Source organism: Quercus lobata, chromosome 10 (genome assembly GCF_001633185.2).
Source record: "Quercus lobata isolate SW786 chromosome 10, ValleyOak3.0 Primary Assembly, whole genome shotgun sequence".
Classification (NCBI taxonomy): domain Eukaryota; kingdom Viridiplantae; phylum Streptophyta; class Magnoliopsida; order Fagales; family Fagaceae; genus Quercus; species Quercus lobata.
Genome location: NC_044913.1, coordinates 8338825 through 8349819, shown reverse-complemented (window position 1 = coordinate 8349819; position 10995 = coordinate 8338825). Strand labels below are relative to the sequence as shown.

At 34.9% G+C, this 10995-nt stretch overlaps 1 protein-coding gene across 1 annotated transcript; it reads right to left on the bottom strand.

The window, feature by feature from the left end:
* Window positions 1-537: 537 nt before the first annotated feature.
* On the bottom strand, window positions 538-10900 carry LOC115964293 (cytochrome P450 71A3-like). The gene is made up of 5 exons (XM_031083632.1): window positions 10779-10900; window positions 4110-4116; window positions 2956-3960; window positions 1489-2570; window positions 538-562 (listed from the first exon to the last, which is right to left on the bottom strand). Exons 1-4 carry the CDS (start codon window positions 10898-10900, stop codon window positions 2094-2096), a joined length of 1611 nt encoding a protein of 536 aa, XP_030939492.1. The 3' UTR covers window positions 538-562; window positions 1489-2093.
* Between the last annotated feature and the right edge of the window lie 95 nt (window positions 10901-10995).

Genomic DNA, 10995 nt, shown 5'->3' with positions numbered 1-10995 from the left:
CTCCAACTTCATCTGAATTCACTGCAACTCCATTAGGGGCATCATCTCCATGTAGCTGAGCAGAAACATCGTCTATGGCTGAATTCAATTGAGCAATCTTCTCTGTTAATATTTTGTGGGTTCTTTGTAGTCATCACACCACCAATGCAATATCAATGCATTGCAAACATTTAAAAAAAAATGATAACTAAAACAATATCAATAATAGTTAAAAAAGGATGAAAATACAAGTTAACACAAACAATTTGTACATTGTTTCTTTTTCTTTTTTTCTTTTTATTGAAGCACAATTCATAAAGCTTACTTATACATACGAACCATTATATTTTTCTTGTTTTTCTTATGACAACCAACCATAACTAGGCCTTTATTTGTAACCAAAAAGACTTTACTTTCAAAACTGAACACATTAACAAACATGCATACACACATAATGAATAATTTAAAGGATTGCAAATGCAGGAACAACTTCTCACCTCCAAAGTTTTCTCCTCATCATATATAAATTTTGGCAACTTCCTCATCAGATCTTTTTTGTCAGCTCCAGCAAGGCTCATCGGTACTTCAGCATAAAAAAATTTTGAAAAATAAATAAATAAATAGTGCATCTGAGTTGTTAATTGTAAGAACAGTATATAAACCACATCAATAGCCCAAAAGTGAATCAATAGCCCAATACTTACTGATGCATCACATGGCTGTTTAATTAGGCCAAATAATTACATACATTAACATATTTCTTGATACTATGACTTTAAATGAAATATTTTTACTCTATAGGCTCAAAAATGTGACAAAAACACATTTATTACTCCAATTAATTAGAACCTAAGGAGACAGATGCACAACACTCTCATTACAAATCCACTAACAAAGATACTTGCACAATTTGGTTTTCCATCAAATAAACCAGATTTTAGATAATTAAAGTGTCAAAACGAACACATACACTACTCTACTTAATTGATAACCTAGGGAAACACAGACACCCAAGACCAAATAAGTTGGATTTCAGTAGGTATATTTTCTCAAACATCTTCAGTGCATTTCACAACTTAAACCACAATAGTAACACAGGGAACGAGAAAAAACTGATCCATTGTGACAAACTTCAAACTAAGAAATTATTATCAAGCTAAGAATCATAGTTCTGTTTCAGTGAAAGAAACTAAGGAATAAGAAATGGATACTCTTAGGCAAAGAAATCAGGATCAGAGGAAAAAATCATAGATTTAGTATCATAGGTAAATCATTATTTACTTTAGTATACATATAGATTCTGTTTTTTTGTTGTATTTTCACTTGAACACAAACTGTACCGAATAACACAAATTCCACATTATTTTTTTCCCAAGTACAACAGGGAATTCAGTTTCTTTATCAAAAGAAAACGAAATCCTAATACAATACAAAAAATTAAAAAATCTTCTTTTTTGTTGAGAAAATTAAAAGAAGGAAAAATCAAAGAGAAAGACAGGGGAACTTTACCAGAGCCACCGTCGGAATTGGTGGAGCGGAACACGGTGGCTGCTAGCTGTAACCATGGAGATTGAGCATCAACTTCTCTCTTACCCGTTTCTATCCAAACCCTAACCCATCTGGGTCTGAAAAGCATCAAATTCTCACTTAAACACCCGATTCTCTCCAAACCCCAACCCTTACTCTCTCTCTAATCTGGGTCTAAAAAGGGTGCGAGTGTGTGGGGTCGGGATCTCAGCTGGTGAGTTACTATATACTGTTTTTTCTTTGTTTTTGCTTATGGGTTTGAGTTGGGAATGCGGGAAGTGATGGGGTTGAGGGAGAGGCAGAGAGCAAGCGTGGAGGTGGAGAGACCGGTGGAGGCGCAGTCGGGGTTGAGAGAGTGGAGCGCTAGGGAGAGTGAGGGAGAAACTCAGTTGAGGTGAGAGAGAGGAGCCATGGAGTTTTGATGAGAGAGACACAGAAAGTGAGAAGAGACAGAAGAATGAGAGAGATAGAGAAAGTGAGAAGAAACGTTGAAAACTAAAGTTAAGTAACTCATTGCTCTGTTAAGTGTATTTTAAATGGCGTGGCTGATTTTAGGCCATAGATTGATTTTAAATCAATCTCAGCCTTTAACTGGACACTCTCCATTTCATATTGGAATGGAGAGGATCCGGATCCCCCCTCCTACCAGCTCCAAATGGAATGAATTGGAAATTATGTCCTTTAAAGTCTATAGAAGAAGTCAAGAACCTTTCTGGATGAAATTCCTCTGGATTGTCCCATAGCCTAGGGTCTCTTCCAATTGCCCACACATTGATAAAAACTTGAGTTCCCACTGCAATATCATAACCTTGTATTTTGGCATCTCTACATGATTCTCGAGGAGTTAACAGTGGAAGAATAGGATGCAAGCGAAGTGTCTCTTTGATCACTGCAGTTAAATAATGCATTTCATCCAAATCAACCTCTCTTATGTCCTTTTTGTTTCTAGTGATCTCTCTCACTTCATTTTGCATATTCCTCATCGTTTTTGGATGCCTTAAAAGCTCTGTCATTGCCCACTCTAACACTGAGTACGTAGTGTCAGTACCAGCAGTGAATACATCCTATAAGAACAGATGGTTAATATTGAAGAAAGTTGTCAATATGCATGAGAAAGAGAGTGAAATATCATAATTAAGTTACTTGAACTTTTTTAGTCAAGGATGTCTCTTTTATTTTTTTTAGTAAAGTACGACTATCTAATATTTTCAGTAAGATCCCTTCATTGGCCATTCTTAGCTAATAATATTTAACACTTCAATAGTTGACCTGTATAGACCCACACAATTTCATGACTTTTATTTTTCCATAAAGTACTTATATTTTTGTTATTACAGGCTTAGGTAAAAGTGGTGTTATGGTGGATCTAAGTCAAAGTGGTGTCATTGACACGAAATTTAGTCACACGCACACACACACATAGAGAGAGACAGAGAGAGAGTTGCTTACCTGAATTATAGCCTTAATGCTTACTCTTTCAATAGGGAAACCGATCACGTTTTCCTTTTGAACCCAAAGTAATACATCGACAAAGTCCTTCTGGTCTTCATTTTCTAAATTATCGTTATCATCCCCTTTCTTTTGACCATTTATGTGCTCTTCAATTACTCCTAGAAAATCATCAAGTTGTTTAGCTACCTTTTCTGCTTTAGCATCTAAGCCATTGACACGGCTCACCCATGCAAGCCATGGAATATAATCCCCCACGTTGATGACACCCAACAACTCCATTAGCTCCCCCAGAAGCTCCTTAAAATTCCTCCCACTTTCCCCTTCCCCTTCACCATACTTCCTTCCCAAGGCCACCCTACATATAATATCCTTAGTAAACTCTGCAAAAGCTTCGCTTAAATTCACAGCTGAAGAAGAACAAGACTGTCTGATTTTCTCAATCAGTAGAGATAGCTCTTCCTCTCTCACTGCACGAAAGGACTGAACCTTTTTGTTACTCAAAAGATGTAACACTAATATGCTTTTCATTTGCCTCCAGTACTCACCGTATGGTGCCATTGCAACATCTTCGAAATTGTATAATAGTTTCTTAAACATTCTTATTTTGGGCCGGTTTGCAAAGACGACATCATGGGTCTTCATGATCTCTTGGGCAGCATCAGCTGACGAGACAACAAGGGTTGGTACATTGCCGAACTGAAGCAACATTAGAGGGCCATAGAGTTGAGCTAAGTCTTGGAGTGAGTGGTGAGGGTGCAAGCCGATTTGGTGAAGGTTTCCGATGATTGGGAGCTTTGGTGGTGAAGGTGGTGAGTTTTTGTTGTTGTTTAGAAGAGTGGAGGACCATTTGAATAGGAGAATGAAAATGAAGGCCAAAAAGCTTAAAACCAAGGGATGCAGCAACAAGGGTTCTTCATTTGGCCCTAAAAATTGCAGGAAGTGTGACCTTTTCTTCTCTCTTTCACGGGCAAGTATATGTTTAAGTTCTTGGGGTATTGTCCTCTTTTATATTGGATTTACTGCCCAACTGCCTCAATGGCGGAGCCACTTGAGGATCGAGCGGGGCCTTGGCTCCCACAATTTTATTTTATTTTTAAAATTTTAAATATCCTAAATAATTTAAAAATTTTTAAATTATCTTATCATCTGACCCCATACCTGTATAAAAATAAAAATAATTTTCATTTAAATAAAATACAACCCATAAAACAATGTTATTAATTTCATGAAGGAAAAAGAAAAAGATGAAGATGAACTTGACGATGAAAACAGAAATTAAAAGATAAGATGAGATAGTTTGAAGAAATTTACAGAGTAGTAGACCCGAAGAGGCATCCTTGGAGTTGAACAAAGCTTAGAGAGAGAGAGAGAGAGAGAGAGAGAGAGAGAGGAGATAAGAGAGACAAGCTAAGAGTATTAGACTTTCTGAATATGAGAGTAGTGATGAGGTTTTGAATATACGGTTGTGATAAGGTTTGGGATTTGGTGATAGATGGGGAAGAAAAGACCAAACATGTGAGATAGAAGAAACTAGAAGAAAAAAAAAAAAAAAAAAAAAAAAAAAAAGGTAAAAAAAGAAACTAGAAAGAGAAATAAAGAAATGAATCAAAAGATTTGGCAGTGGCGGGGGCCGTTAGAGAAAATGAATGAATAGTGAAAATTTAGATCATTATTTTATATAATTAAATTAAATTCATTATTTTATGTCCATATCCCACTTTTTTGAATTGATAATTTTAGGTTATTTATATAAAATAATTCGGTATCAAATATTTTGTTTAATTGGAAGTGGCACCAAATTAGTTTGTAACTTTAGAACTTGGGAGTTCTATCCCCCTTAATTACCTAGCAAAAAAAAAAAAAATTAATTGGACAAATTGAAACGGAATCTTAACGGAATTAATAATATTGCCATAAATATATATATTAACAAATTACAATACTATTTTATATTTCATACAAATATATATAACTTTTTAAAAATAAATTTCTGACTCTACCACTAACTTGCCTCAAGGGTAGGGCGAACTTGAATGTTAATTAAAGTCAGCAAATAGTCCTTTGTCCAAACATGAAAATTGAATGTGTGAAGCCTTTGTGTCGTAATGTCAGCTTAGGCGACTGTGACATTTGCCCTTTGTATGTATACGGAATGTACCATACATATAGGTTTTGCTCTTTGAAGCTGCAGAGTGCGGATAGAAGTGATTAGTATTGCTTCATTCTGATTATTGATTTCACAGACAATGGAATATTTCCCACTCTATGAGACAAAGTTTATGAAAATTGCTCACTGACATACGTATGAAGAGATAAACTATAAGAGAAAAACCATGTACAAAATAGAATTAAAATATGATTAGAATAAAGTAAATCTTAAAAAGTGTATAAAAATAAAACTTAGATAGATTAGAGACACTATTGTAACTTTATCTAACAAGAGAATCACCTAATAACCTCAAGTCAGCATTCACATGTAAAGTGTAGATACCTTGAGCAACCATCAAAGGCCCTTTAAGTATTAAGTCAAACAGTACTACCCGACGGTAATTTGAATTTCACATGCTATGAAACTTTCAAAACTGACCTAGGGCTAAAATCTTTATCGTAGAAGATAAGGACATAATGGTTCTTTCCTAAGTTAAAATTAAGGTTTTGATCAAGATAATAAAAAATAACAATTTGCATTGGTCAAAAGATGATCTTACTATAGACGTGCATGCATAGGATAAATTTAATTAAAATTTTTAAAATAATTTTAATTAATCCTTAAAAAGATTGATTAAAATTTAACCAAGATCTTGAAGATTGATTAAAATTTTAGTGGCTTACATGTAAATACATAATGATAGAAATTCTAGTAGAAGTGACATATGAATTGCACCAAGTCGATCAGATTTAGGTAAAAAACGAATTATTTTAAATAAGTTGCAAATAGGTCGAGTCAATTGAGTTGCAAGTCGATCCATATTTTTTCACATTAAAAAATATATATATTTTTCATTTGGTAAGTCATGTAACAAATTACTTATAAGGCAAGGGTGGGAGGCGTCTCTCCCCAATGTGGGATTGAGCAAATTCGTGCATGTGGGACGTAGGTCGATCCTTGCCTATCCCAAAGTGAACAATACCTAATTGGGGGCCGAGACAAAAGTCCTCTCACACTTAATATATCACATCAAAAGATTCAAACTTTAATTACTTTTTTTCATTCAATTCTCTTATCAACTAAGAAGAATTACCCTTTGTCTAAGGAAAGACAGTAACGGCTCCAAGAACTTTGTTGAGGGGGGTCATTAAGAAACTTAAATTAAAAAAAAAATTAATAAAAAGAGAACTTGAATATATTGAGTTATAGAAATATATATATATATATATATATGAATTTTTACAATTTTCTTCTACAAGTTTTCAAATTTTGAATTGTTACACGATAGTTCATTACGAATATTTATTGCCAATATGGGTAGGTATGACCATTTTATTTTGTTATGTTTGTCTAAATTTTTATTTTTATGCAGTTAATATTATATATTTGTCATTGTTTTTATAAAAATATTTTAAACTAAATGACTAAACTTAACTCATTAGTTCTATATTAATTATTGATGCACACAACCACACTTATTCATACATAAAATAATTTACTACGTGTTTACTTAACCAATTAAATGCTTCAATAATCACTAAATTTGCAATTTTTTTCTTGAAGTTTTCTAACTTTATGACAAAAAGTTATTATAACATGATAACTATAAACACTCATGTAACGAATCCTCTCTATTTCCTAATTATTAAATTATATAAAGTTATATTATATTTATATTGTACACACAAACATTCACATACACGTCATTATTCACACAAATAATATTATAAAAAAAAGCAATGCACACAGTCAATACTAGACATGTTAGGTTCTAAAGACTTAGGAACTAATATATTTAGAACTCTAATGTGTATTGTTGGCAAACCATGATCAAAACAGGTTGTTTAGTCTTGTTTAGACTTGTTCAAAGTTGTGTCTTTTATGAAAAGTTGGATTCAAGCTAATCCAGAATTGATAGTGCATTTCGGCCTAGCTCGATCGATCGAAGTTTAGGCTCGATCAATCGAAAATCGGGTAAAATGCGTTTTTTTGCAGAATTCCAACTCAGCCCTAGTTCATTAAAACGTTTAGGGTTTTATGTTTTTGTCTTAAGTATATAAGACAAACCTTAGCCACATTTTAGAAGTTGCTTATATTGCGGTTTGTGTAAATCTCTTGTGAGATCTGTAAGAAGCTTTTCTTTACATATGCTTAGGATTATCAAGAAGGAGATTTCATTGAGAGTTTGATGATCATTCAGTTGCTGCATTAAGAAGCTTAAAGAAACACAAGCGAGTGTGCTTGTACTTGCTGAAGAATCCAAGAAAGAAGGAGTCCGTGATCTCGGAACTTGCACGTGGTCGTGTCAGTAAGTGTCTACTGGTGGGTAGTAACAGGATGTTAATGGTCTAAGTCCTATTGTAAAACTTCGATTCTTTCATAGTGGATTCAGGTTTACTTAAGAATAGTTAGGTTAAATCCTCCCCAAATTTTTATCGGTTTGGTTTCCTGGGTCATCATATCATTGTGTTATGTATATTTCCGCTACTATGCTGCATGATATGATTGTTTGATTGTGATAACCTAGATCTGGAATTTGGACTAAGTAATAACTTGAAAAATTAACTAGATTAATCCAATTGTGTTTTAAGGGATCTAAAAACTCACAAGACAGACTCATACACATATAATAAAAATTTATAATAAAGAGTGGCATTTACAATTTACAAATACTTATTCTTACTTTAAAGTTAGAAATATTAGTAATAAGAGTGTATAAGATTTAAGTAAGGTATGCAATAATATTTTTAAGAAAAAAATTGATGTGTTAAACTAACAACAAAAAAATATTTAAATAAATAAATAAATAAATATATTTTCTATCTATTGAAGTCAGTGAACCCCCGAACAAATAGTAGAGCCGCCGCTGAGGAAAGAGGATTTACTCTCTCTACTGACACATAGTAAATTTTGCAATGATTTGTTAGTTAATGTCAACCACTTTCATGCATCTAACCAAGAACTATCAAATTAAATGATGAAGTTGTTTTTTATTTTTGATTGAATTCAATGAACACGTTTCTTAGATGACAATGAAATCGTTGCATTCATTTCATTGTCCTCGTTTTTAGGGACAGAGACACAGAGTTTATCTTCAACTTTGTCTCCTCCTCTTTCAGTTTAAATACGAACTAATACAGTGATGATACATTCACGCATTGTGTCTTCGGTTTGGTCATTACTCATTAGCAACTATTCTACTACCAAGCAGCGATCGATATTGCCAAATGTATAATAGTTGAAGTGACAAAAGGTCCAATTCCGGATCTTGAAGTTCCAATCAAAGTATCATACTCCTAAAGTAAACATCCTGTGAGGCCTAAAAATTAAAAAGTCTAAGATTTGGTTGTCTGCTCCCAAGAAAAACATGCAAAAAATATATACATAATTTTTATAAATATCTTTTTTTACCAAAAAATTGTTTTTTTAATTGTGTTTCGCTGTTCATTTAGTGAACAGTGACACTGAAGTCATGGATGTCAATACCGTACCGTACCGGCCGTACCGGCCGGAATATACCGTACCGGCCAGCAATCCGGTACACTCGACCCCCTTGTTTCGTACCGGAAAAAATACCGGCCGTACCGGCCTCGTACCGGTCGTACCGGCCAATTTCGGGCAATACCGGCCGGTACCGGGCGTACCGGCCGGTACAGAAAAAAGATTTTTTTTTTTTTTTAAGTTTTGTAATTTTGAATTTTTGTTAGGACAAAATGGTAACTTTGTATTAACTATTAGTATTATTTGTTTTCTTAGTATGCAATGTAACTTTTAAGCTTTCTATTTTATTTTTTTATTTTTTTTCCCTTTTAATTGATACTAAAGTCTAAAACCATGAATAACTAGTTCTAAATTGAGGAAATGTTTTATGGTAACTTTTATATTTATTATAATATATATATACACAAACACATACATACATACACACACACACACACACACACACACACACACACACACACACATATATATATATATATATATTTATATTTATAAATATAAAAAATAGCGGTAAACCCGAAACGGTACACCGGTATTGACCGGTATCCGAAATATATCGTACCGGTGGCCAAACCGGTACGGCCTCCGGTACGGTATTGACATCCTTGACTGAAGTAGTTTTATGATACTCAATTTAAAAGGAGGATTTTGGTTCTGGATTTTTTTAGTTTTTCCTTCCATATTTGTTGAAACATTTTGAGATGTGAAAAGATCTTTGGAATTCAAAATTCTACGCATTTTATTTGTATATGCCTTTTCATTAATGGGTCACATGACAAAACCCCATTAAGACACTTATTAAAGCATAAAATTATTATATATGATCAAAATAATTAAAATAAAAAATGTTAATTGTAGGGGCATAGTTTTTGGAGCCCAAACACCAATCGTGTGAAGTCTTGATCCAAAAAGCCCAACACAATGAATTTTTGTAGAGTATGGGTTAAAGAACTAAGTTCAGATAAGTTAGACAGAGGCTTGCATGGGATAAAAGTACACATGGACAAGAACAAAAGCCATTACGTTGAAAAATCTCACAGTCCGAGAAGATTCAAAATTTAATTTATGTATGTAGACCAGTACATTAGGGTTTCTTTGCATGCCACAGTCTTCTGCCTTACTTTTTCTATCCCCCCCTCTTATAGGGGTTTCTATACATTATATAGGCCCTTCCTTATCATCTGGGCTTTACACTTGTTGATCATCCAAGCCTCCACTTGAGCACCCATCCCATTAGACACCTCTTTCAGTCATTTATGAGTTGTGGTAGCCAAGGTAACACTGTTCAAGGGTCTTCTCCACATTAATGCGGCTAGGAAAGTAGTTGTAGTGCATTCAATGTGGTGGTGGCAGCTTTTGTTGAGATATTTTGTGTTTCCTTCCTTTTCACATATTTAGGGGATGGGCTTCAGTGGCTTGGACGTACCTCTGCTTCGGATTTTCAGTGTCCGAGGAGGAATTCCTTCTCGGACCTTTTTTCTTTGTTTCCCGTGATAGGCTTAATACGGATCGCTTAAGCCACTTTGTCTCCTCGGATGGGCTGTGTCCTCGGACGGGCTCAAGACCCAACTCGTTATTTTGGGCCATAGTCCCCCACAATAGCTCCTCAAAATTCCGGTTTTAATCTCCTTCCGAGGAGAAAAGCGGGGTTTTGACTTTTAAGGGATAGGATCAATTGGTTTCCAGTTCGCACGTGTGGGGACAGTTGTTTCTAACGCATTGTAAATTACGAGGCGCGGCTTATTACTCCAGGTGGCTTTATGTCTCCCCCATCCAATGGCGAAATGCAGATCTAACGGCTAGCATCCTTCTTAGAATTTTGAGCCGGAGTGACCTTCCCTTTTCTCTCTTGCTATATAAGACCTAGAGGAGACTCTTTCTGCTTTTCTTTTCTACATACTCAAGTTCGCCAGAGAATCTCAGGGCCCAGTTCTTCATTAACGTTCTAGGTCTTCAAATTTCCGTAATTACTTCAGAGAGAAAACTTTCCCTGAGGAAATTTTTGAGAGCTTCAGAGATTTTTGTAAGGATACTTGTAAGTTCTACTTCCTCTTCGAAACCCCAATTTTCACCTCGGCTTTCCTACTCAGCCTACCGGTTCGACTAGATGGATAGATTCAAGTGTCTAGTAGATACTCCGGCCGCCATGGAGGCCTTTAGGGCAAAGTACCACATCCCGTAGGGGGTAGTTTTGGAGTACTGTCCTTCAAAGTGAGTGCTGACTGATAGGGAGGTGGGCCAAATCGTCATTCCCATGATTTCTTTTATAGAAGGAGGAATGACGCTTTCCATGTGTAGTATTACCCGAGACTATTTGCGTAACCATAGGTTGACACCGCACCAGTGCGCTCCCAACCTGTTTAGGGTCTTAAGCAGCATAGATGTCT